This window comes from Patiria miniata, unplaced genomic scaffold (genome assembly GCF_015706575.1).
Source record: "Patiria miniata isolate m_02_andy unplaced genomic scaffold, ASM1570657v1 HiC_scaffold_21, whole genome shotgun sequence".
In the NCBI taxonomy this organism is placed as follows: Eukaryota; Metazoa; Echinodermata; class Asteroidea; order Valvatida; family Asterinidae; genus Patiria; species Patiria miniata.
In genome coordinates this window covers 7,133,823-7,157,931 of record NW_024037060.1, presented here as the reverse complement: position 1 = coordinate 7,157,931, position 24,109 = coordinate 7,133,823, and the positions used below count along the sequence as shown (strand labels likewise).

Below are 24,109 nucleotides of genomic sequence, written 5' to 3'. Positions count from 1 at the left end.
TACTGGCCCCAGTTGACCATAGCACTTGTTTGCAATCGATTACACACCTATGAACGGGTACAAGCCAGCTAAACTGGTTCCCTGACCTTACAATTCCCAAATGTATGTAAACTGCTCTGTTTCTTCTTAAATGGAGTCAGGGAACCAGACTACAGGAAAATGATCGTTTTTCTTGGTTTTTATAGCATTTTAGAACCCAAAACCTCAAAAAAGTCAGTGTAACTATATTTGCTATATATTTCCAACCCCCCAATTCCATGCATTTCTGAAAATTACAGCAAAAGCAAATGATGTACATTCCCTTTAAACCGTGACTGTGAACAAAAAAACAAGCACTCTGATGTCTAATTTCGGGTTTGGGGGCAAAAAACAATGTTCGAAAGTTTATCAAGTGGGCATCAAAGTGCCTTTTCACAATGTGATAGGCCTACTCAGGCTCAAGCGGCCGAGAGGCGCCGCACTATTTGGCAAAGTCAGACTTGAGTCAAGTCTAACCTTCTTGCATTGAAAAAGAGACTTGCAAAAGAGCAATTTATACATTCGATGGCACTAACGAGCTTTCGTAATTTATACATTCGATGGCACTAACGGGCTTTCGTACAGTTACACTAAAAATTGAGGATAACAGGAAACCATTCAACCCCGTTTCGTTATTTATAATGTATTCTGTTCGAACAGTACAGTAAAGAGACGTGTATGAAGTCTACCTTTTCACTAATATTGAATATTCATCACATAATATCTATTATAGCCAATCAGATCTCGTGATGGAGCAGCAGCATCCAATCATTAGTCTCGAAATGACAATTTGCATATTGAAAGCATTATCGGGAGAGTAGTAGTGCAATCAAGCATATCGCATATAGAAAGGCATTTTTAGCTCACCCATGACCTAGTACATGTACATAATCTTTGAGATTGTAATAGATCAATAAGATAATACATTTCACCAAATTAAACGAATTCCATTAAAATGATTGAGATATAGAAATACCAAACGATTTTCAATGAAAGCCATCAGAATGGGATGGAGAATGAACAAGAAAAATGTGGTAAAAAATTCTGGCTGTTTTGTATTGAAATTTGAAAGACGTGTTCTGTAATTAACATGCTTGATCTTGTATACCTTTTGGGGACTTATATTATAAGCTTTATTTTCCCATGTCAAAATTGTCGTGAAAATCAATTCATGGGTCCAAACAATATCGAAGAACAGGGGTTAGAAGGTAGTTTGATTTTTTTCCCCTGCAAAACCGGAGAGTATAAAGTTGTCCATGGTGAAATGCTGTGATGCCTAGGGTCACCAATAGGGTACATCATTTAAGACAACTTTTTATCCCGTTTTAATCTCTTTTGAGTTTGGAAAATCCCAGCAAAACTTCAAATGGCTGTTTTTAAAAGGCATTTTAGCAACACTGACTGCGATTTTTCGGTATTTGTGTGTTTTTTGCATGCTAAAGTAAGTTGAAACACACGAAGGAAGTGAATATGGATGTGCAGAAAAAAGCCTTGCTGAGCTAGCCTGTCGATGATGGCAGCCTGGTTAGCCGTGTGTGTTGTGTCGCCACATGCATTGTTTGATGTCATTCCTCTTGCGCCGACCAAATTATGCACAAACGCAGCACGCATACACGGCAGCCATTTTGAAAGACCCGACTGTGCCAAATTTCCCGTCAAATTTCTTCGCCGTATCGCCCAAAAATATCACACAATCTCAGCGGTAAGTTAAAGAGTAGATATTATTATATTAGTAGAGTCAAAATTTTGGCGGTTATTGCCACCGCAAAGTCGGGGAAATGGAGGTTATTTGTCCAAAAAATTCCTTTAAATGAGATGTCTTTTCGTGGAAATTCCCGTGTCCACGCCCGTATTTTTCACTCAGCGAGATTATGAACTTCAGACCGCGCATTTCGCGTCCCATTCCGGTGATATTTTGAAGCCAAAACATCACAGAAGTGACCATTGTTTAATGGTGAATGTAATTAAATATTAGGAAGCTCATAATGGGGATTATTTCGCACATATTCCATGTTACGTTTGGTTTAGTTGGGTGCCTGCTCACAAGTGCGTGGCATACCGTTCAAAACGTCTAGTCTGGTGGTGGCGGGGTCCGACTTCCGCGCGCGAGATAATGAATGAATGTGAATGGAAATTGGAATAGTGGGGTTGCGGTTACATTTTCTTTTCAGGAATTTTAGGTTATACTCCCTCTTTTTGGGAAGGAATAACCTGTATAATTTGAATTTGGCCCTGAAATATTTTTAATTATCAAGTTCTAGGCCCTATTTACTTAATTGTCCATGATGCTATGTGAACAAACTTTGATTTTTTTTTTTTTAACTTTCATTTCAAAAATCTAATTGGAAAGAAAATGTTTAAAAGCCAAGGCAAACACATTTGTGTAACTTGTTATCTATGCCACATTTAAAACATTTTTGTCTTGAAAAAATATTCAAAAAGTTAATATAAAGTTGCATAATTAATTATTCCACGCATTCAAAATAACACTTAAAGTTATATAGCCTGCTTTTCATTTTGGCGTAGGCCAACGCGAGTTGATTTGAACAAAACAAGAAATTTTACTAGTTGAAGATGACAGCCACACATATCTACCCCAAAATACTCTGCATCGCCGTAATTTTAGGCCAAGAAGAAAATACACATGTGTAGTGTAGGCCTTTCTGAAATGGCAATAGCCAAATAAACATGATTTGAAGTATACCAAACAGTCAGTTGGACAACAAGTTCTCTGTCCCTGGGTGACAAACCATTTTGGCGAAATTCAGGAAGGCCCCTGGCCAAAAACCTTTGGATCTTCATTCGCATCGGTTCATGTTTAAGAGTTTTGTTGATTTACAGCCATTTGACCGAAGTTGATGATACATGTACAATCTTTCACTAAACTTTTCCTGTACTGTTGGTTTTTTTTGGTTCTTTTCACAGCCAATGTTGACTAAAAAGTAATGTATGAAGGCAAGCACATTCACTTCTCGGAAGACCAGAAGCCACTGTGTTCTTGCAGTACCAAAGTCTGCAAACAGCGCCGAATCAATGGCTACGCCTTCTGCATCCGTCACATTCTGGAGGACAAGTCCGCCCCCTACTACCAGTGCGAGTTTGTCAACCGGTACAACGGGCTGCCCTGCACAAACCCGATAAAGCGAGGGGGAAACAGCAAGTACGTGGTCCAAATTATGATGAGAAATGAGAATGTGATGAATCGCTTTTTAATGACCATCTACAGAGAAAATGAAACATGAACAAATTTGGGATAAAAATGCAAAGTAGTATGATGAAGTGAGCATTTATCTCAAGTTACATGATTCTTCCATTATTTTCCAGTCAACTTATCATGTACTCTGTCAGTCAAAGTCAAAGAAATAGATTCTCCGCACAATAGGAAAATAAAGTTGAGAGAAATTTCTCAAAACCTGCTGATGAAACTGACGATACTGGTAATACATGACTTACATGGTTAGACCTTCAACTTGAAGCTATAGTCCATCATTTGCAGCAATCCGAAAAGTAACTGGCGTAATTATTCTTGAAAAACATACTTGGTTGAAAGATAGTAAGTGGACTAAACTCCCTGTGAAATTATTCTTTCTGGCAAGCTGTCATTTTGAAGTAATCAACGAAAGAAGGCCTTTCCAACGGTGCGTCTTAAGACGCACCGTAGGAAAATTTAAATTAGTAGTTCGTTTTGTTATTCGGCAAAGCGCGCGCAAGCATTGGCACGACGCACACGCGCGCGTGGTTGCTATAATTCGTCTGATCAGTGCGCGACATCGCGTAGCTGCAATCGGCTCATTGACAACGTGTCTCGGCTGCTGAATTCAGGCCCAATTCAAAACGTGATTCAGCAACTTTTGATTTGAAATTGAGATCCTAGAATGCTGTTTTTCTCGGAATATACAGCTGAAGCTGAGCTGAAACTTCATCAGGTTAGTTGTTCAGTATCCTTCATTAGATTTTGAACACTTTTGTTGCTTCAAACGAACAAAATGCACAAATTACAAATGATGGACTATATCTTTAACACCCTGAGGTGTAAGAAACCATATTTTGTGCATTGGTGATTGGTCACCGCTGTTCGCGAGCGTGGTGCTGTATAGTAGACACACACAACGTGTATATCGTACATTGACTGAGAACGACAGGACACGACTGAGAACGTATTCGTACTCCGTCGTGTTAGATGTAAACAACCAGGTTTTTTTTTCTTTTCTTGGGAAGGGTAAGACATTAGGTTTGTTTCCTTTCAACCAGATGTTTGAAATTGGATAAGTAGACAATCCAAAACATGAACATTTTCTGGGATCTCAGGACCTAGTGCCCCTTTAATTAAGTCCATTCGTCATGTTGACTGCATCACTAAGCCAGCTTCTCCGCGTAAGGTTTCTGCTGCACGTGTTGCACTTCCATTATTTCCACGTGCAAATTATGAAAAGGGCACGTAAGTGCGGCATGTAAATGACAACAAACTTTTTTGAAATATAAAAATGGGTAATATTTCCCAACATTTGGGAGTGAAATAATCAAATTTAAATAACAACGCTTGCGGAGTGTTAAATCACAGGGCATAGGAACTGTATAGCAAATGTCAGCAATTTCAAACTTGTAAATTTTAGGAATTTCTCCATAACTATATTTTCACGGTTCTGCAACGTGTTTTTCATGGTATTTGTCACAGAAGATGTAGACAGAATCTGACTACTTCAGCATTTATAAGCAAGCTTTTGTTACTGGATTTCACCAGAACACAAAGCTGTGAGCGAGACAGTCATACAACATACAAATACAGAATGACTGCTTTGTAATGTCTACAACTCTACATTGACAGAACAAATTTTATTTTGTTCTCAGAATCACACCACCACTGTGAACTGACATTGACTCTCAAACCTAATTTGATTTACATCACCTCGACGCAAAATTCCATCTTATGAACAAACCTACTTTGAATTCTCAATATCGTGTACAACATGTACATCAGAGTGTAATTGGGAACCCTTACATGTATTATATGTTGGTGAATCTCCTACCTTCACCCACTTAACTTCATTCTTTGACAGCAGAGAGTTAGTTCAATATTTACAATATTTCCATTGCAGATTCTGCGTCAGCCACTTGCAGGTCTTGGGCCTGGTCCCCAAAAAAACCAAAAAGAGCAAGGCTGGAGTTGTCTCCCATGAGCAGAATGACATCCCCAGGATAGAACCACACAATGCCGTGATTGAAGAGCGTGCCAACAGGTCTAAAGTGCCCAAGGAAAAGAAGAAGAAAGACAAGCACAAGCGCAAGCATGAGAAACACAGGAACAGATCCAAGAAGTCGGATGCGACACAGGCTGAAGGTGCAGTGAGCGACAATTCTCTGACTTTTAATCCCCTGGAGTTGCTGTTGAGATCCTCCCCACACCTGCCGTCGGTAGAATCAGCAAATCTTCCCTCAGCCGCCACCCACAATGGTCCTGACGATGGCAGCGCCGCCGGCGCGACTGAAAAACCAAAGAAGAAATCCCGATCGAGGCAGTCCTCACTGCAGGACCGGATGCGAGACAAGCTGGAGAAGAACAAGGTGCGGTTAAAACTGCAGCGGGAGCGGGAACTGCAAGCCAGGCTGCAGCAGGCGGCCAAACCTCAGTCGCCAGATCAGTGCACTACCTCGCCCGCACCGTCGCTCGGTACCCCGTCCTCCAGTCTTTCCCATCCGTCGCTGTTCGCAGACTTCGGTGACCATCTGCCCTCTATGCCGCCTCACTTAGCACATTCCAAGACGAAAGCGGACACCGCCAACTTGCCGTTTGCTGTGACCAACCTCCCACCACTAAGTGCCTCCGTTGTGCAAGCCCAAACCAAGAAACCCAGAACGTTGTATACAAAGAAACTAGGACTGAAATCTTTGGATAATCTCAGAGAAATATATCAACATGAAGAAGAGAGACGCTTGGATCTGTTTTCATTAGGTAAGTACCCTACATACATCATTTACTATCGTATTATTGTTTTGCTTTTGTAGTGTTGAATTATTGTGGTGCATAAATGCATGTACATTGTACATGTACTACATGTAATTTTTCAACAAATTGGCAATAATCTTGGTTGTGCAAACAAGATTCTTAAAGCTACAGTCCATCATTTGCAGCTATCCAAAAAGTAACTGACCTAATTATTGTTGAAAAACATACTTGGTTGAAAGATAGTGAGGGGACTAACCTCCCTGTGAAATTTTTTTTCTGGCATGCTGTCATTTTGAAGAAATCAACGAAAGAAGGCCTTTCCAACGCAGCGAAGTGCGTGCAAGCGTTGACACGACGCACATGCGCACGGTTGCTATAATTCGTCAGATCAGTGCGCGACATCGCGTAGCTGCAATCGGCTCTGTGAGAATGTGTCTCGGACACTGAATTCAGGCCCAATTCAAAACATGATTCAGCAAGTTTTGATTTGAAATCGAGATCCTAGAATGTTGTTTTTTCTCGAAATATACAGCTGAAGCTGAGCTGAAACTTCATCAGGTTAGTTGCTCAGCACCCTTCTTTTTTTGAGATTTTGAGCACGTCTGTTGCTTCAAATGAACAAAATGCACAAATTACAAATGATGGATTGTACATTTAAAGAGATTTTAAGACTCATAAATGTATTATGTACTGTTGTGTGTGTGTATCCTATGATGTATGTCACTACTAACCAAAACAGGTGTGCAGTGCAGATGAACTCATATCATTTTCCTTGGATGATAGTATTCTGGAAACATGTATGTATTTTTGTGATAGCGCTATACTCGGACTCAAATTTTATGAACAGGTACAAATTATCTGAGAATTTCCCTAAAAATTTGGGCTTCAAAGTTGAGAATTTTTGTTGAGTGAAATAAACCCTGAATTATGACTCAGCAATGAATCTGTCTAGCCCAACAGGTTATTTACCATATTTACTGGGTCGTAAAAGCAAATTAATCAGGTGAATGAGTTTTGGGTATGCAGCTTGAGTACAGCCAAGAATATTTGAACCTTATGCGTGGGTTGCGGTCCCTGTGTTGCAATAAAAATAGTAATTACTAGCACATCATGACTTCTTTTTTTTGGGGGGGGGCGTGTTTGTAAATCTAAGAAGACCATAATGCAGAGATTACTTTGAAATCGGACGGAATGTAAAACTGTTTACAACAGACTTCAGAAACGAAAAGAGTGTGCATCGATCTTAGTAGATGAAATGTTGATGAACTGCCATAAATACAATGTACATGCAGACAAATCCAGCGTTGTAAAAGGCAGTGTAATGTCCATGACAGAGCCAATTAACCATGATATCTAATTAATAATTCAGAGAGGTGATCCCAAACTCCTCCTCATCTGTTATCGCTTTGATCATTTCCAGATGATGGATGTATAAGATTTAAAAAAAAAAAAAATACATTTTTAGGAATGTAATTTTTTTTAATGCAGTCTGTGAAAATGCACCTTTGTGTCCCATTTAATCCAATTTTCAATTTTCATTTTGCCATTTGCAAGGGTCTTGTGGTGCCTTATTGGTGTTTGTGCTAATGCAAATTTCCGAATTCTGGAGCAAAATTGTGGTAACCTCAATGTTGCAGCATTTTCAACACCAAAAGTAGCCAGAATTTTGGATACTTTGCTGTCCTAAATTTTCTTTTTCTTTGGTGATTCGTCGTGTCAATACATGGCAATGGAAGCCAATGAGCAAACTTTTCTCCCAAGTATTGCAGTGAGCACACATATTTGGGTACACCATTGTAACAGAAAACCCATAAACTGAACTGAAGTGACATCACAGCAACAGCGCCCTCACTTGTCCGGAAAAGCATGGACAATTTTAATTGTCTAAAGAAGTAAACTTTTCAATAAAATTAACCAAAAAGGGGATGTCAAATAGTTTTCATACATTTAAGAGTCCAGAGTGGAAAGTTGCACAAAATATGTTACTAAGAAAAAATTCATTGCATGGCCCTTTAATTACAAGCTCGGACACGGACTTGGAATTGTCGATGTATTTATAACAGGATTTGTGTACAAGCCCAAAGAAGGTGCCTCTGTGATCTGACAACTTTAATGAGATAATTCCCTTTTCTCCTAAAAAAAGAACCACATGTGGTGACACATAAACAGCACTCGTCTTAGTACTACTTATATTTATACACAGGGCGTATTTGTGTTGGGGTTGAAAATGTGGGGAGTTAAATGTAAATGGGGATTTAGTTGAGAAGACATGCAGTAATAGAAAAGCAATTTCTGTGGAGCGATCTGAGGCAATTTCTGACCACGATAGTAAAACCACTGTTTGAACAACTTAAAGATCATCTTTTAAACATCATATTCGAGTTTGGAGTCATTGAATCAGCTATTCTGAGCAAAAGTATATTTTAGTAGGCTACAATTTTTATTCGGGGAAGAAAAAGTGCGGGGAAGGGGGGACAAAATGATATTCCCCGCTTTAAAATGTTGGGTTAGGGTCCCGTCCCCCACCGATTGATGCATGTGTATGTCACCCAACAAAGCATGCTGTAACATGTGTTTTAGTGTACATGTACCTCATTTAAAGAATAAGAATTACATGTTAAAGGGGATTGCATCCTAGGATGCACCTAATTGGTCTACAAAATGCATTTTAAACAAAATGATATTCATTGGAAAGAGCATTTAAAAGTAGGATATATATAAACTTCCACACAACCACCCTTTAACACCTTGGCGTTTTTGTGTTATTCTTACGAGAACCATGCGAGATCGAATTTCGGGGGTCGAACTTTTAACTCTCAAAAACTGAGCTGTTGAGTGCTGGTTGTGAATCCTGCCACACCGTGCATTGTATTCTGCAGACGTGCGAAAAACAACATTTGTGTATTGCTGCTGTATGCATTATGTGTCACACACAGACACAACATGTATCGTACGTGGAATGGATTTGGCTGGAAGTACATATGCGTATGCCACAAAATATCCGCAGCGTCTGATGTTTACAAACAGCTCAGGGTTTTTTTTTGGGGGGGGGGGGTCTTTTCTCGGGAACAGTAAGACATTAGGTTAGTTTCCTTTAATTCAACCAGAACTTTTGAAATAGGATAAGTAAACAATCCAAAACGTAGAATTTTTGGGATTTCAGGCCGTAATGTCCCTTTAATTAACCCTAACCCACCTCACTCCTCCAAAATCCTCCTGGCGGTTTTGGAGGATTCTAGAGGATTGAGGATGAATGGTGATTGAATCAAATGAGGATTCTGGAGGATTGAGGATGAATGGTGATTGAAGCACATGAGGATTTTGGAGGATTGAGGATGAATGGTGATTGAAATTTGGAGTTGGTTTATCCTTCATTTAAACACGAGTGCAAAATTTTGGGATGAGGAGGATTTTGGAGGATTGAGGATGAATGCATTTTGAGGCAGGACTGTCCGATGATTTTGAAGGATTTGGAGTTGGTTTATCCTTCATTTAAACACGAGTGCAAAATTTTGGGATGAGGAGGATTTTGGAGGATTGAGGATGAATGCATTTTGAGGCAGGACTGTCTGACAATTTTGAAAAATTTTGGAGGATTTTGGAGGATTGAGGATGGTTGTAAGCAACAAGGGCCTAGGTTTTTTTTAATGGCATCACTATTCACTCCTAACAAATGTAAGACTGTGCCCATAGTTGAATCTGTTGACCCACTTATAAATGTGTTATGGAAATGAGAACGCAAAGAAAAACACAATTGCACATCAATTTATTATTCCGTCCTACATGTACATGTACGTTACATGTATACAGTTGCTCCGGATATGTTTTAATTTGGATTCATGACTTTTTTTATTAGAGAGGGTACTTGATTGTTCAAACATTTGAAATACATGTATTATGTTTTTGAATGATAATTTACCTGTCTTTCAACAAATGCACTTGCATGTACATGAACATAATTACAATGTAGATTCAGAGTACACTTGCTTGCAATTGTATCATGTTCATGAATGTCACAAAAACACTCAGTCAGACAAACAGGCACAACTTTCAAAATGCAAGCTTGTAAATTTATACAGTATTTTTATGTTCATTAAGCTACACGTAAGCTACGAGTGTACATATACACGTACAGCAATGTTATGTGCATTGTACAGCATTAATTAATTAATGTTGAACATGTACTCGTACTGTGTGTACAGTCCGGATTTATTGTGTTGCCCTAACAAAGTTCGGGTGACACTTACCACTACCAGTCCAAAATTCGTTATCCCCGTTAAGTAATCCCCGTACTGACCAGGACCACTTGTGGGGTACTTCTACAAAGGGAACGGTACCCCACATTGAAATCTTAAGAAAAACGGTACCCCACAAGTAAAATCTTTAGGAAAAGGGATAAAAAGACAATGATGCTCCTACCCCACAAGTCCTTCCCACATGAAGTTATCCGTACGACAGTTTGATCGCAGATCGTATACATTTTGTTCATGAAGTTTGGGTTAAGTTTTGGAGTAAAATTTATTACTTCGATAAGCTTTCATGGATTTTGATGAAACCTGGATGCAGTGACCCTTGGGTGGGGTGACACAATTCTTCATTGGATTACTGAGGTCAAAGGTCATGTTTGGGGTCATTAGAGGTCATTGTTTAAATATGCTTCAAATGTTTCTTTGTCTACAGAATTTGATGGATTTTAATGTCACTTGGATCCTTGATGGGAGGGGGTTCGTGACAAGTCTTCTGAAATTGGAGGTCGAAGGTCATCTAGGGGTCAATTGAGGTCATTCTTTAAAAATGCACAACATTTGACTTTTTTTAAGAACACAAAAAAAACATGTATAGGGACCGACCGCGAAGAAAGGCGACACGTGCGATCCGTGGGCCACTTGTTAGATGTACACGTATACATGTTGCCCACTAGATTAAAAATAAATGTCATCTCATGGCCGAGAGCAGCAACATGATACATAATACATGTACATGTCATCAACAGTTCAATTAACATTGATCACGTCTGTAGACAATTTGTGGACAGGTGGCATAAACAGAATGTGATATTGATCTCTAGTCCACAGGGGATTCCCCAGTTCTTTGCTATTTTAAACGGTCGGCACAAAAACACATGTATGCGTGAGTGGTTCCCGGAAGTTGCCATTTATTCAATGGACACGTCCGTACAAAATGTGTTTACTACACGTGTACACGCATATATATCTGAATTCATAGATAATTGGAGGGCAACAGTGAATATTTAATAGCATGGTCGATCAACGTTTTTTTTGTCATATTGGTTTTTTAAGTGAACGCCAGGGAACATTGTATTTTCAGTCGATCGTTTATCTGAAACAGGAATCTGTAGAGACATTCAACTTGAAAGGTGCAAAGTGTGAGTCTTAATGCTTTTATTAAATGACATTTTGAAATAGCCGCATTGACGGATGACAAAGCACGAAAGTAGATCAATAATTTTCAGCTTCGCGACAGGAAAAAAGTCCTCAACTTGTGCCGTTGTGGACAGTGAAGTGACAAATTAAAAAATGTAAATTGTATTTCAGAACTACCCCAGAAGGAAAATGCCAAAAAGACTAAAACGGGACCAAAATTAAATAAGCAATAGTTCAGTTGAATTGTAAGTTATAAATGTAATAGAATTTCCTTCAAATTACAAGGCAGGCATTCACTTGAACATGTGCATATTTCATCGATAACCAATTATAACAATGTATCCCGATAGCTGCAAGTTGATTTGAAATTTATTTTAAGAGGTTTGGCATATTGATAAGATGTATGAAATTATAGTGTGGAGTTAATAAACGTACATGTACGTTTACATGCATTTTATACATGTACATAGCGTTAGGCGAAGTAAAAAAACAAACAAGTTTCTCGTCCCCGCCCGCTTCCTTTTTGGAGGCCGCCTGGATTTTTTTATGATTTTTTATTTTTGAAAAATGTAGTAGAAACACACCGAAAAAGTCAACAAATTCATTGGAAAATAAATACCAATACAACTCTAAATGACACTGTAAATATGTTCAGTTCTCTTGTCCAACTTGTCTTTCATCTTTAAAAGTGTCTTTGAACAGTGGAACACCAATGGTTGCAGGAAATTTTGAAAAGGCGGTCATCTTGAAAAAAATAAAAAATAAAAAATAAAAAGCCCCACTTCCTCCCTTTTTTCAAAAACCCCGGACGAGGAAACTATTTTTTTTTTTACTCGGCCTTATGACCGAGGAAAGTACATGTACGTACATGTACATATGATGGTCATTGGTGATACACTGTATAGATTAAAATCATGTGCAGCAATCAAATGATGCAATACTGCAAAAGTAGGTCTGTTTGTAAATTTACATGCAAACTGCAAACTGAAAACAAACATACATGTATCGTGAATAGTCTGAAAGGTCAGTTAACTTTTAAGATCACTTAGCCCACCGACGAGTTCTTATCAGCAAAAGGCCTTTGACTAAAATTCAGACGATTAATAATAAAACTGTCCCTCTGTGCTGAAAATTATTATTTTTCTACCCGTGCATGCGACTGATTCAATTTTCAGATAAAATGTCCTGATGTTATCAGTAGATTTAATGGTTTTATTTGCAAAATATCTACATTGTAGGTTTATAACTTAAATAAGTAATGGCAAGTAATTACAATTTTTTTTGTAATTGGAAAGTGGGGAGTGGAACTCACTTTTGAAAAATAATTCATGAGATTGGGGAAAGGTCAGCACAGCAGATTTTCAGTGTTATACATATTTTTTTGTTTCCTTAAAAAAATTAAATATTTATAAATTGATTTTTTTATCGCAGGGAAAATAAATTAAATAATTGTAGGTTATGCGGGAATTCATAAATGAAATTTGTTTGCCTGTTTTTGAAATTAGAGACGAGAAAGAAACTTGCACATTGCTGCACGAAATGCCGTTGACAAAATTCGCGGCATGCATATCGTGGCCCCAAGCAGCCAAAAAATGCAAAAATTACCATCACCTGTTAACCCTTGAACGCCATTTACATTGTAGAGTCGCACCTACGTTCATGTTTGTATACATGTTTGTTTTATTTCATTCATACAAAGCATAAGGATACAAAATATGTTAGCATTTATAAAATAAAATAAATTAAAAGAATGTAGTAACGTTCAATACTGTAACCTGAACGGATGGAAACCGTATACGGCACGTTCAATTGAAATATTGGTTGGATACACCGTGCACTGTTTGCCCATAGGGGCCGTTCTTGTGACATGAATGAACTGGTGTTCACATGTCCCAACGGGTAATATAACTCCTTCACACTTCAGTCCCATGAGCGCAATTAGATTAAACAAGGAAAGCGCCCCCAGCAGGTATCGCACTGACCCAATAGGGAGTTATCTTGATCAAGCCTGTGTTTTGAAATGTAATCAAATGTAATGAAATGTAACGAAAATGTGATGATATGTATTGAAATGTAACAACGTGTAATTAAATGTATTACAATGTAGTGAAAGGCATTGAAATGTAATTTTGATTTATGTGAATGCAGAGTAATAAGGATGTCTGTTTCATTTTCATTTTTCTTTTGCAACAGGTTTAGAATACTCATCCGACGAAGATGACGAGGACCGATTTCCTCATCGCAGATATACGCCAAGATTCCCCGACTATAGCAGCAGTAGCAGCAGTCGCAGCAGTCTGAGGTATGTACACTTTTATGCATTTGACCTTTTCAGCTATCTGCTTTGATCTTGCATGTATAAAGGTCTCTCTCAAATGACGTCATTTCCTACAGACCAATCACATGCATCGGCATTGTGAGCGTCAACTTGCATAACGCGCATCGGCTGCGTCGTATTTCGAACACATTTCGAGCAGCAAGCGCGCGTGCTTGGAACATTTTGAACACTGCGCAATGCGTGCTTGTTTGCGTAAAATGCGCAGTTGCAGTTCTCCTACAGAGATGGCTGTCTTTGAGAGAGACCTGTATTGGGAATTAAGGTTTACCATTACAATGTAAGTGTTTTTATCATTTACAAATTAAATTTCTTTCTTAATTAATTCACAGGGGATAATACATTTGGTGGATGTTTTTTCAGCAGAACATGGACTTTTTAAGTAGACATGTAATGATTCATTGATTTCAATGAATTTGTTCACTTGGCTATGCATTTTTAAAATAGTTTTAAAAAAAGGAAAAAAAACCTGAAAAAGACTATTTTAGGCACCAGAAGTGCTTATTAGCAGACAGACATCTTGTACTTGTGAAGAAAATAAAGTTTCAAAAAAATAAGAAAAATGGAACCAAAATTTACTGTGACTACAGTGTTTCACTACGTAGTTTATTGCAAACAAGTGATACCACGGGGAAAAAAAACAGATTTCTAAAATTGAAAAAAAAATGAAACTCAATACTAACATTAACAAAAACAAAATTGTTTTTTCTTTCACAGTAGTCCATCGGACCGATCCAGCAGACAGGAACGCCTTGAAGAGCTGAGCTCTCGTCTAGGGAGCCAGTGTGCCTGCCTGGTCCAGTCAGATCGCTGCCAGCGCAGTCAACGGCTCAAGTCTAAGAGGCTGTGCCTGGCTCTCATCAAGGCGGCCAGGGAGCATTCGTTCGGTGCCGTGGTGTCATTACTGGGATTACGCAGGCAGCCGTTGACAAGGTGGGTGACAGCGAGTCGGCCTGTTGAAGAGATTTCTGGTTGGGGTTGGGTGAGCTGGGAGAATAGCTGGGCAAAGTGATGTGGGAAAAAAAATTATCAATGGCAAATGTATTTTAAGTTGCCCTACCCGTGCTATTTTTTAGTTCAGCCTGAAACAAAAATATTTTAAAGCGCCCATGAAATGAATTGTTCTTGGGAACATTTTTTGTGCAACTTTCTACTCCTCTAAATAAATGTATGGAAACTATTTGACATCCTTTTTGGTTAATTGTATACAAAAGGGCACTTCTTTAAACATTTTTTAAAATTTTGATGCTTTTCCGCTGTTGCTGTATAATGTCATATCACGAAGACACTGTTAAGTTTAGGGGTTTTCTGTTCAAATGTGAACCCATTTATCTGCTCATATGAAAACATTTGCGAGAAAAGTTTGCTCATTGGCTTGATATTGCCGTGTGCTGACGCAACAATGAATCACCAAACAAAAGAAAATTTACAACAGCAAAATATCCAAAATTCTGGAAACTTTTTGTGCCGAAATAGCTGTCACACTTTTGCTCATTTCTGTAGCAGTGCTAAAGTTATTCACTTATGAATGAGACATTGGTCAAAAAATCCGCCAGGTTTCATTCTGGAATAATTTACAAATTTTGACATATTTGCAGAAAGATTCAAACTCAGTGGGATTATTTGTGCATTAGCTAACCCTAACCCTGCTAAATGCAACGGAAAGCAACAATGGTAAAAAGTTGTTGCATACTGTTGCATACTGTTGCATTTAGCAGCCAACTCAAGTCCCCGTGCTTTGTTGCAATCTTGTTGCATTTAGCAGGATAACTGCTCATAGTGCCAAGGCAATACAACAGAATCCACTGTTGCATTTGGGTGCCAAGGCTGGTATGCACTGGGTTCACTGCACAATGCAACAGAATGTGCTGTTGTAATTTGTTGCACGTAGCATGGTTTCTATTTCAGCCAAGTTGGATTTTGTTGCATTTGGCAGGGTGCCTAGAGAAAACCTGTTGGGGGTTAGGGTCAGTGACTCAAACGCATCCCAAACTAAAGGCCATGGTGATGATTGGCATTCTGTTTCAACATTGAATAGCATACAACAAGTTGAATATCTTGTAAGGAGTTGGTCTTAGTATTGCATTGTTTGTATGTTCTGTGTTTTTCCAGGCCCAAGGTAGAGCTCCCACCAGATAGGACCTGTGTCAGCAAAGAGGAGAGCGGGGAGGCGTGTCAGGAGGAGGCTATGCCGTACTCCGGACACTGCTATAGACGTATCCTTATCATAACAGTCAATTGAAAGCACGGTGGTTGCTTAAAGCCAGAGTCCATCATTTGCAGCTATCCAAAAAGGAACTGGCGTAATTATTGATGAAAAACGTACTTGGTTGAAAGATAGTAAGGGGACTAAACTCCCTGTGAAATTATTCTTTCTGGCAAGCTGTCATTTTGAAGAAATCAACAAAAGAAGGCCTTTCCAACGGTGCTTCTTAAGAAGCACCGTAGGAAATTCAAATTAGGATTTTTATTTGGTGAAGGGCGCGCAAGCATTGGCACGATGCATACACGCGCGCGGCTGCTATAATTCATCGGATCAGTGCGCGACGTCACGTAGCTGCAATCAGCTCAGTGAGAACGTGTCTCGGACGCTGAATTCAGGCCCAATTCAAAATATGATTTAGCAACTTTTGATTTGAAATCGGATCCTAGAATGTTGTTTTTCTCGAAATATACAGCTAAAGCTGAGCTGAAATTTCATCACGTTAGTTGTTCAGCACCCTTTTTTAGATCTTGAGCACTTTTGGTGCTTCAACGGAACAAAAAGCACAAATTACAAATGATGGACTATACCTTTAAAGCCATTGCTCTGCTACATCCTCCAACTCCCTACAATATTTACAAAAAATTTCTTCACTTTTTTTGTATTGATCTCCAATATCTGCCTCTGCACTAAGTGTTAAATTCATAGCTCAATTGCAGTAACAGACTAAAGTAAACAAGTCCCCCACCCACCCAATTCCTCGAAATTTGTAAAAAAAATATTTATCAGCAAAATAAGTCATCTAAGATTCTCCAGAAGATACTTGGGTGGTGAGCCAAAGTGTCCTCCTGTTCACTTCAACTAGAGTTCATGTACAGTACGTCCAACTGGTATGGGCTAAATTACACCAAAACGAGCAAGGGTAAAAGGACCATCATTATGATTAATTGTGAGTCCTTTACATTGGTGTATTTTTGATGTAATTTTCTAAAAATGAGTAGAAGTGAACAATCCTATTTTACATTTCTCTTGTTAGGCACCAAAGTGACAGACGGTGTGATTTATTTGCATACAAGTATTTTTTGTTTCTTCTTTTTAAAAGTGTTTTCTTTCAGGGGATTGGAAGTGAGAAGTAGCAGAGAATGTAATTTCTTGCCCTGAATCCTCTCAAATCCGCACCAAGACTTTAAAGGATATTGAAAGATGCAAAACTGCAACGCCTAGCCAAAATTATTCTTAGCCTGCATCTGATTTACTTGGCTCCGGCTTGCAATTACGCATGGGTTTATGGAAGCGGCTAAAGCCACATCCCATAGACACATGTGTTTCTCCAAGCCACATCCCATAGACTAATGTGTTTCTCCAAGCCACATCCCATAGACACATGTGTTTCTCCAAGCCACATCCCATAGACACATGTGTTTCTCCAAGCCACATCCCATAGACACATGTGTTTCTCCAAGCCACATCCCATAGACACATGTGTTTCTCCAAGCCACATCCCATAGACACATGTGTTAATTTTTCCAAGCCACATCCCATAGACACATGTGTTTCTCCAAGCCATAGCCAAGCAATATGGATGCAGTCTTACACAAGGCATACCATACAAAATGACTACACAGTGTCCGGTTGTTCTTTATGGGGGGAATTTGAGGGTTTTTTAGTAAAAAAAAAATGCCTGGGGTTATTGTCCCTGATACTTCACCAGCCACGTTGTTTCTCCTTAACCAAGCAATCTTTCAGATATCCTGGAGGATGAGCATCAGGAGCTTTTCCACCAATGCTCGGCTGAGTTTCCTGGGGGCTTCCGCTGTATTGAGCCTGCCTTCGACATGCAGAACGATAACCCCTTGTGTCTGGAACACTGCAAGAGAATGGTAAGCTTTTTTGGGGGAGGGGAGGGGGGGGGGCGGGAGGAGAGGGGATTGTGGTTAGTCCAGGGGGCCCGTGGTTAGTCCAGGGAGCCTTTATGCCCCTGATTTGGGAGTAAGCATGCCCATCGGACTCCTTCATTCTTGAATCTTTTGTCTAAATTTAAACTAGCGCTCAACTCCTTTTTGCTATACTTGTATTACGCTTGTACTCTAGTACAGCATAAGATGCTTCACTGCGTTTACAATTTCTTTTGTCTGAAACTTTTTGAAATAATTATGAATTGTTATTTTGAGCCAAATCCTACCCTTTCAACCTTGACAGCGAATGCAACCAAAGCAGAAGAAGCCGCGAAAGAAGACGAAGCCTTCCGCTCTGACGAGACCCAACAAGAAGAAGAAGATCCGACGCAACGTCAGACCTCAGAAGCCAATCCCCCCAGCAGGTTGGTAGTTTACTCTCCCTGCAAAATAGATTCCAATTTTCCCGTCTTATGTTCGAATTGGAACGGGGAGATTTGGACAGTTTGATTGTATCAACAGGGCCTAATTTCGTGAGCTCCTTGTCAGAAAATATTGCTTAGAAAATGTACATGCTTAGCAAGAATCAGTTGGGAACCAGTCACAGGCAATGCACAACTTGTGACATTTTGGCTGGTAACCTGATTTCGCTAGACAATTTTTTAGCAACTTTCTGTGCTTAGCAGCTCCATGAGATTGGGTGCATATCCATCGAGTCACATCCATCCAAGTTACAGGCATCGTAACTTTATAATTCGCGCAAAACCTTAACCTTAACCGTTAATACTGGTGTAAGTTTTACAATTTAATATATGAGCAATTCTGAACATGATTATGAAAACGTGTAGCATCTCTCCCCCTTTTTATTTTGGTAACTAACATGACTAGCGGTGGCTGAACATTATTGAAAGTGGAATGGCCAAAGCACTGCTAGTGCCGGCTCCCTTTTCCAAGAGTACGCTATTGTGGGACCTAGCAAGAGTGGGGGGGGGGGGGATGCCACCCCCAGTGGAAAAAATGGGGGGACAACGGCCCCCGGCTCCACCGCTAATGAACATGATCACTTCCTCATAATCAGTTGCACTTTATGTTGGGCAGAAAACGGTCAACATTTGAACAGAACTGAAGAACATAATTTTGTATTTTTAATGATTCTCTCCCATCGCGAACTTCCAGTTCCACAATCCAACAGCGGTTTCCCGCATTCGTTCAACATACGTTCAACCTCGTTCAACATGCCTCCACGCCTTAGCCTTCCCGAGGACATTGACCCCAACAACATGAACCTTGACTTTGGCATCGACACCTCTGACCTCCGGATGACCTCGGACGCCGACAACTCGGATCTGAACTCGGAGGCCGGCGGCAGCGATCTGTCGGAGATCCTGCCCAAGTTGCCCATGGACATCCCGGACCTGTCCCTCTTTGAGCCTGAAGAGTTCACAAAGTTTGTCAAGGAGCACGAAGAAGGTAGGAGTCTTAAGATGGCATTGTCACGATGCCTTTTGTAATCATCATGTCTTAAAGGGAATGTACATCTTTGGCTTTTGCTTTAATTTTCAGAAATGAAATATTTGATGGGTTAGTACAATAGATCAAATTATTGTTACACTGACATGTTTGAAGTGTTGTGTTCGAAAATGCTGGAAAAACCAAGAAAAACCAAAATTTTCAAGTAGTCTGGTTCCCCGACTCCACTGAAGATGAAATAGATCAATTTATAGATGCCGGAAAATTGTACGGTAAGGGAACCAGTCTAGATGGCCTGCACCCATTCATCAACATGCAACCAATAGCAAACAAAGTTTGGACTGAAAAAAAAAAATGGTAAATTTGGAGCAGTAGTTAAAAAATAGTTAGGTTTTTCCAACGGTGGTTGGCCGACCACCGTGGGAAATGTATACAAAAATACCATTTTCTTGATAATGACTACACACCAGGTGCCATAATTTTACAGGATGCTTTAGACTGAAATTTACCAACATCCTGCAAGGTATTTTGTAAAAAGTTGGTAGTTTTATTTTTTGATGTTTGCAAATGTTGTATTTTCCCTTTAATTGAAATGTCAAATTGATTGGCCGCGCAATGAGCAAACTGACTCTCAAAATGTTATGTCGGGAATTAAAGGGAATATACAACATTTGCAAACATCGAAAAATAAAATTACCAAGTTTTTACGAAATACCTTAATAGGATGTTGGTAAATGACAGTCTAAAGCATCCTGTAAAATTATGGAACCTGGTATACTGTCATTTTCAAGAAAAGTGGTATTTTTGTATCAATTTCCAACGCTGATCGGCCGATCAGCGTTGGAAACAACTGGCTTTTTTTCAAATACTGGCCCCAATTGACCATTGCACTTGTTTGCAATCGATTACAAATCTATGAACGGGTACGAGCCAGCTAGACTGGTTCCCTGACCTTACAATTCCCCAATGTATGTAAACTGCTCTGTTTCTTCTTATATGGAGTCAGGGAACCAGACTACAGGAAAATGATCGTTTTTCTTGGTTTTTATAGCATTTTCGAACCCAAAACCTCCAAAAAGTCAGTGTAACTATATTTGCTTTATATTTCCAACCCCCCAATTCCATCCATTTCTGAAAATTACAGCAAAAGCAAATGATGTATATTCCCTTTAAGTCTGGAGTGTGCAATTGATGGGCTTGGAAATTCAGCGAATCTCTTCAGATTTCTCAGACAAAGTGATTGCCTTCAGCAGGATTTGAAGCTGCTTACAAATTTGGAGGTCGTAGGTACAGGTCCTGTTCCAGTTAGTTTTCGTTTTGGAACATTCTAATTTCTTAAAGATAAGATAGTTTTGTAAAGTTAGACCGCAGGATATTATTGGTAATATTTGTGTGACTTGATTTCTTGGCAGCTGGCAAGAATGGAGACAGTGACTACATGCCCATCCCGATGCCCACTAGGGAGGAACAAGAAGAGCTAGAACGTGCCATCCTGGAGGTCTCCAAGACAGTCAGCTCAGTTCAAGAATCACTGGACCAGCTGTCCAAACATTCAATGGACCAGCATCTTCCAACCAGCAATGCCATGTTTGACGATCAGGACAACAGCGGGGATTCTGGCGATCAAGACGGAATGGACGGGTTACCGCGAGACCTCCAGTCTGCCGCCAACCGGTTGTTGCAGGATACCATGCGCCAGAACTCGGTGGAGGCGATGGGCGCCTCCATGCACCACCCTGGGGACCTTGCCAACAGTGTGTCGACGAGTAATATGTCCGTGACTCAAGCATCGGGCCCGCTGCACGTCATGACTAGCATGTCGGGGCAGCCTGCTTTCCACGACACTGGGGGCCACTTCAGCGGAGTCGGGGGGCTCATGGGTCCGAATCAGAACGCTCTACCGGTGGCGCAGTTGCACAGTCAGCAGTTGGAGCCCTTGCGCATGCCCAACTCGGTCCTCATGGGCAACGGAATGGTCCAGATGAACAGTGCAATGTTGAACCTGCAGCGGCAGATGGCCAACTCGCCGCAGTCCCCTCACGGCAACCCCATGTCACCTCACCACGTGCTGACGCCCCACAGTGCCCAGATCAGCAGCGCCATGCTGCAGCAGCCTAGAACGTTAGCGGGTCAGCCCAGCCCCATGCACAGTCCGGCCATATCCATGGCGTCAAGCAACAACCAACAGATGACGCTACCGAGCTTCCGACAGACGTGGAGCGTAGCCCCCTCACCCACGGCTCACATGCTATCCAACAGTAACCTCCTGGGTGTGATGAATCAACACAGTCCAGACTCCACCCCTAGTCACACCCCAAACCACGCCCCAAACCACGCCCCGATCCTCTACCCACAGATGAATTTCCCCCAGAAGTTTGGCTTCCCACCGGGCGCCAGTGATCTGGCGATGGCAAAGACGCTAGGCATGGCCTTCAACGCAAACAACTCAACCACCATCAATTCTGCCGGTCAGAATCACATCAGTTACGTTACAAGCTTAGCACAGACCCAGGACAGTAGCGCTGCAAGTGCCACCGTCAGTACGGTGGCGTCAAACTTCACAACGAAAGCGAGCACAGTCACATGATACACAATGCCAATCTGCACATGATACTCGGCAAGTAGACCGCACCAGCTGATGGTAGGGGCAATATGGTAGGGGCCATATCCCAAGGGCAGCCCTGACTGGATCTGAGAAAACAACCGAAGTCAACAAAAACTGAAAACCCAGATTTCGACTCCTGAAATACATACTGTATACTGGCTCCTGTGCATCTAACAACCTACAGACTACAGTCAATTGTAAAGCATCCATGACTGTATGGGCAAAAAAAAAAGATTTGAGAATTGATGTAACACCATAATGAAATTAGCAGGTATATACAGTCGTCCAATTTCTAAATCTGGTTTACTCTTTTTTGTTTCTTCGGCCTGTTTTTTGTCTTTTTCTCAGACCCAGTCACATAATTTGCTTTTGTATCTAAATTTTTAGCTTCCATCGCTAAAAAGAATTGTTCGGTTTTTTTTCAAGTTGTTTGATGCATCGTCAGTTTAACTCATCCAAGAGCAGCTAGGAAGTCATTCGGGGGAAATAACAGATCTGGAAAATTTAGAGCCAGTCTAAGCCTGAGATCTTGCTGACATTGATGTGAGTTCACTTAATTGGGGTCTGCGCCAAATCTCTGTCTCTTTGTCTATTTTAAAAATGTTGATATTCAGAATCCAAGTCAGCAGTCAACGTTCGTTAGTCAAGTTGGGTTTTTTTTGCATTCAGAGTTAGCCAATGTTTTCATGTAGTTTGTTTCTGAATATTGTTTGTTTCTGCTTTAATACATACAGGGTGAGTCCAAAAAAAAAAATGAAACCCAAATGGCAGGACCAATTTTGAATGAAGTTTTGCCTGTAGCACTTTCTAAATCTAGGATATGAAAGCCCAATCAATGAGCTTTCTTTTAGTACAAGAATCATTCAAATCACTCCTGTACTTTTCAAGTTACAGAATTTTGAGCACAACACTGTTTTAAAGTTCTGTCCACAGATCACAAAAAGGTTTTCTTTCAGCAAAACGAAAAACAATTCACATGCATCCTTATGAGAATTGTTTTCATTTTGCTGAAAGAACACTTTTTGTGTGATCTGTGGCCATAACTTTAAAACGGTGTTTATGTTCAAAATTCCGTAACTTGAAAAGTATGTGAGTGATTTGAATGATTCTTGTACTAAAAGAAAGCTTAATGTCTGGGCTTTCATATCCTAGATTTTGAAAGTGCTACAGGCAAAACTTCATTCAAAAATTGGTCCTGCCATTTTGGTGTCATTTCTTTTTTACTCACCCTGTACATGTGTAAATGTTGTTGCCTTTCTTTCTTTTTTTCCTTTTTTTTTGCAGTTAAAATAACCAGTAAGAGATACAAATACACTGACAACAGTTTGTTTAAAGTTTGCTTCGCATATCTTGCCTATTCAGTGGTCCATCGTAAAAAAAAAAGCCAGATTTATTGACACAAATATTGCTCATTATTGTGATCAAAGTTCTGTGGTTTTGTTCATTTGTATATGACTGAACAAAACAGGCCTTCAGTCCAGAACAGATTTGTCTCAAAACCTTTGTTCATATAAAAAAGATATCCTGACTCGGAAAATTCTTGATGGGTTTAGTTTTCTGCGGAGTTGTAAGCACATCAATCACGTGTCAATCACATGTCATCCAGTCTCAAGTCATGTGACATGGCGTTCAAACTTTCAAATGAACATGTGACAAAGGCACTCGTTTGTCATTGTCCATCCACAGTTCCTTTTGACCTGATATGTGATTTAACGTGTGATTGACGTGATTACAATTCTGGTTCTCATCTAAAACGGTTGACTTTATCCTTAGCTCCTGCCTTAATATAATTTGCCTTTCTCCGAAGGAAAGAAAGTGTCAATGATACTTGTGTGGCAGGATTCACGACGGAGGTTCTCTAGCAAGAGGTGTTCTCTTCAAGGATTTTTGCCTTTTGGGATTTTGGAGTTATAAGAAAGTTCAGCTGGCTGCTCATTTTTCCTTTTTTTTCTCTTGGTATTCCTAAATAGTGCATAGTGTGTCTAATTGCATTTGTATTCATTAAAAATATGGCATAACAAAAGAATAGACACCTACTTCAAAGACGGTTAAGTGTCTTCTGGCTGAAAATCGAATAATTGCCAATGCTTTGTTTGGAGTTTTACATCTTGGTTTTGCTGCAGTTCCGAGTTTTGAAATGAACTTATTGAATTTGCCGAGCCTCTGGTTTTTTTTTTATTTTAGAAATCATCGCTTTTTTTTTTTTAAACTTCTAATGTGGTTGAGGAAGGGGCTTCATGTTCATTCGGGTATTC

The 24,109-nt window shown here is 40.0% G+C and overlaps 1 protein-coding gene across 2 annotated transcripts; it reads left to right on the top strand.

Annotated features, from left to right (window-relative positions):
- The first annotated feature begins 1,292 nt into the window (after positions 1-1,292).
- LOC119729625 (INO80 complex subunit D-B-like) lies at positions 1,293-22,606 on the top strand. Of its 2 annotated transcripts, none has more exons than XM_038202270.1 (10): positions 1,293-1,720; positions 2,944-3,178; positions 5,115-5,968; positions 13,540-13,648; positions 14,402-14,614; positions 15,794-15,897; positions 17,631-17,764; positions 18,084-18,204; positions 18,956-19,249; positions 20,662-22,606. In XM_038202270.1, the coding sequence occupies exons 2-10, from the start codon at positions 2,964-2,966 to the stop codon at positions 21,834-21,836; spliced, it is 3,219 nt and encodes a 1,072-aa protein (XP_038058198.1). In that variant the 5' UTR covers positions 1,293-1,720; positions 2,944-2,963; the 3' UTR covers positions 21,837-22,606. The 2 variants fall into 2 exon arrangements, with proteins under 2 accessions (XP_038058198.1, XP_038058197.1); XM_038202269.1 differs by having other exon boundaries at positions 1,294-1,720; positions 14,399-14,614.
- The last annotated feature ends 1,503 nt before the right edge of the window (positions 22,607-24,109 follow it).

Coding starts and splice junctions, on each gene's coding strand:
- LOC119729625 (XM_038202269.1), top strand. CDS start 2,964: ATGTATGAAGGCAAGCACATTCACTTCTCGGAAGACCAGAAGCCACTG. Junction 3,179..5,114: donor AAGCGAGGGGGAAACAGCAA/GTACGTGGTCCA, acceptor TTTCCATTGCAG/ATTCTGCGTCAGCCACTTGC. Junction 15,898..17,630: donor CTCCGGACACTGCTATAGAC/GTATCCTTATCA, acceptor GCAATCTTTCAG/ATATCCTGGAGGATGAGCAT.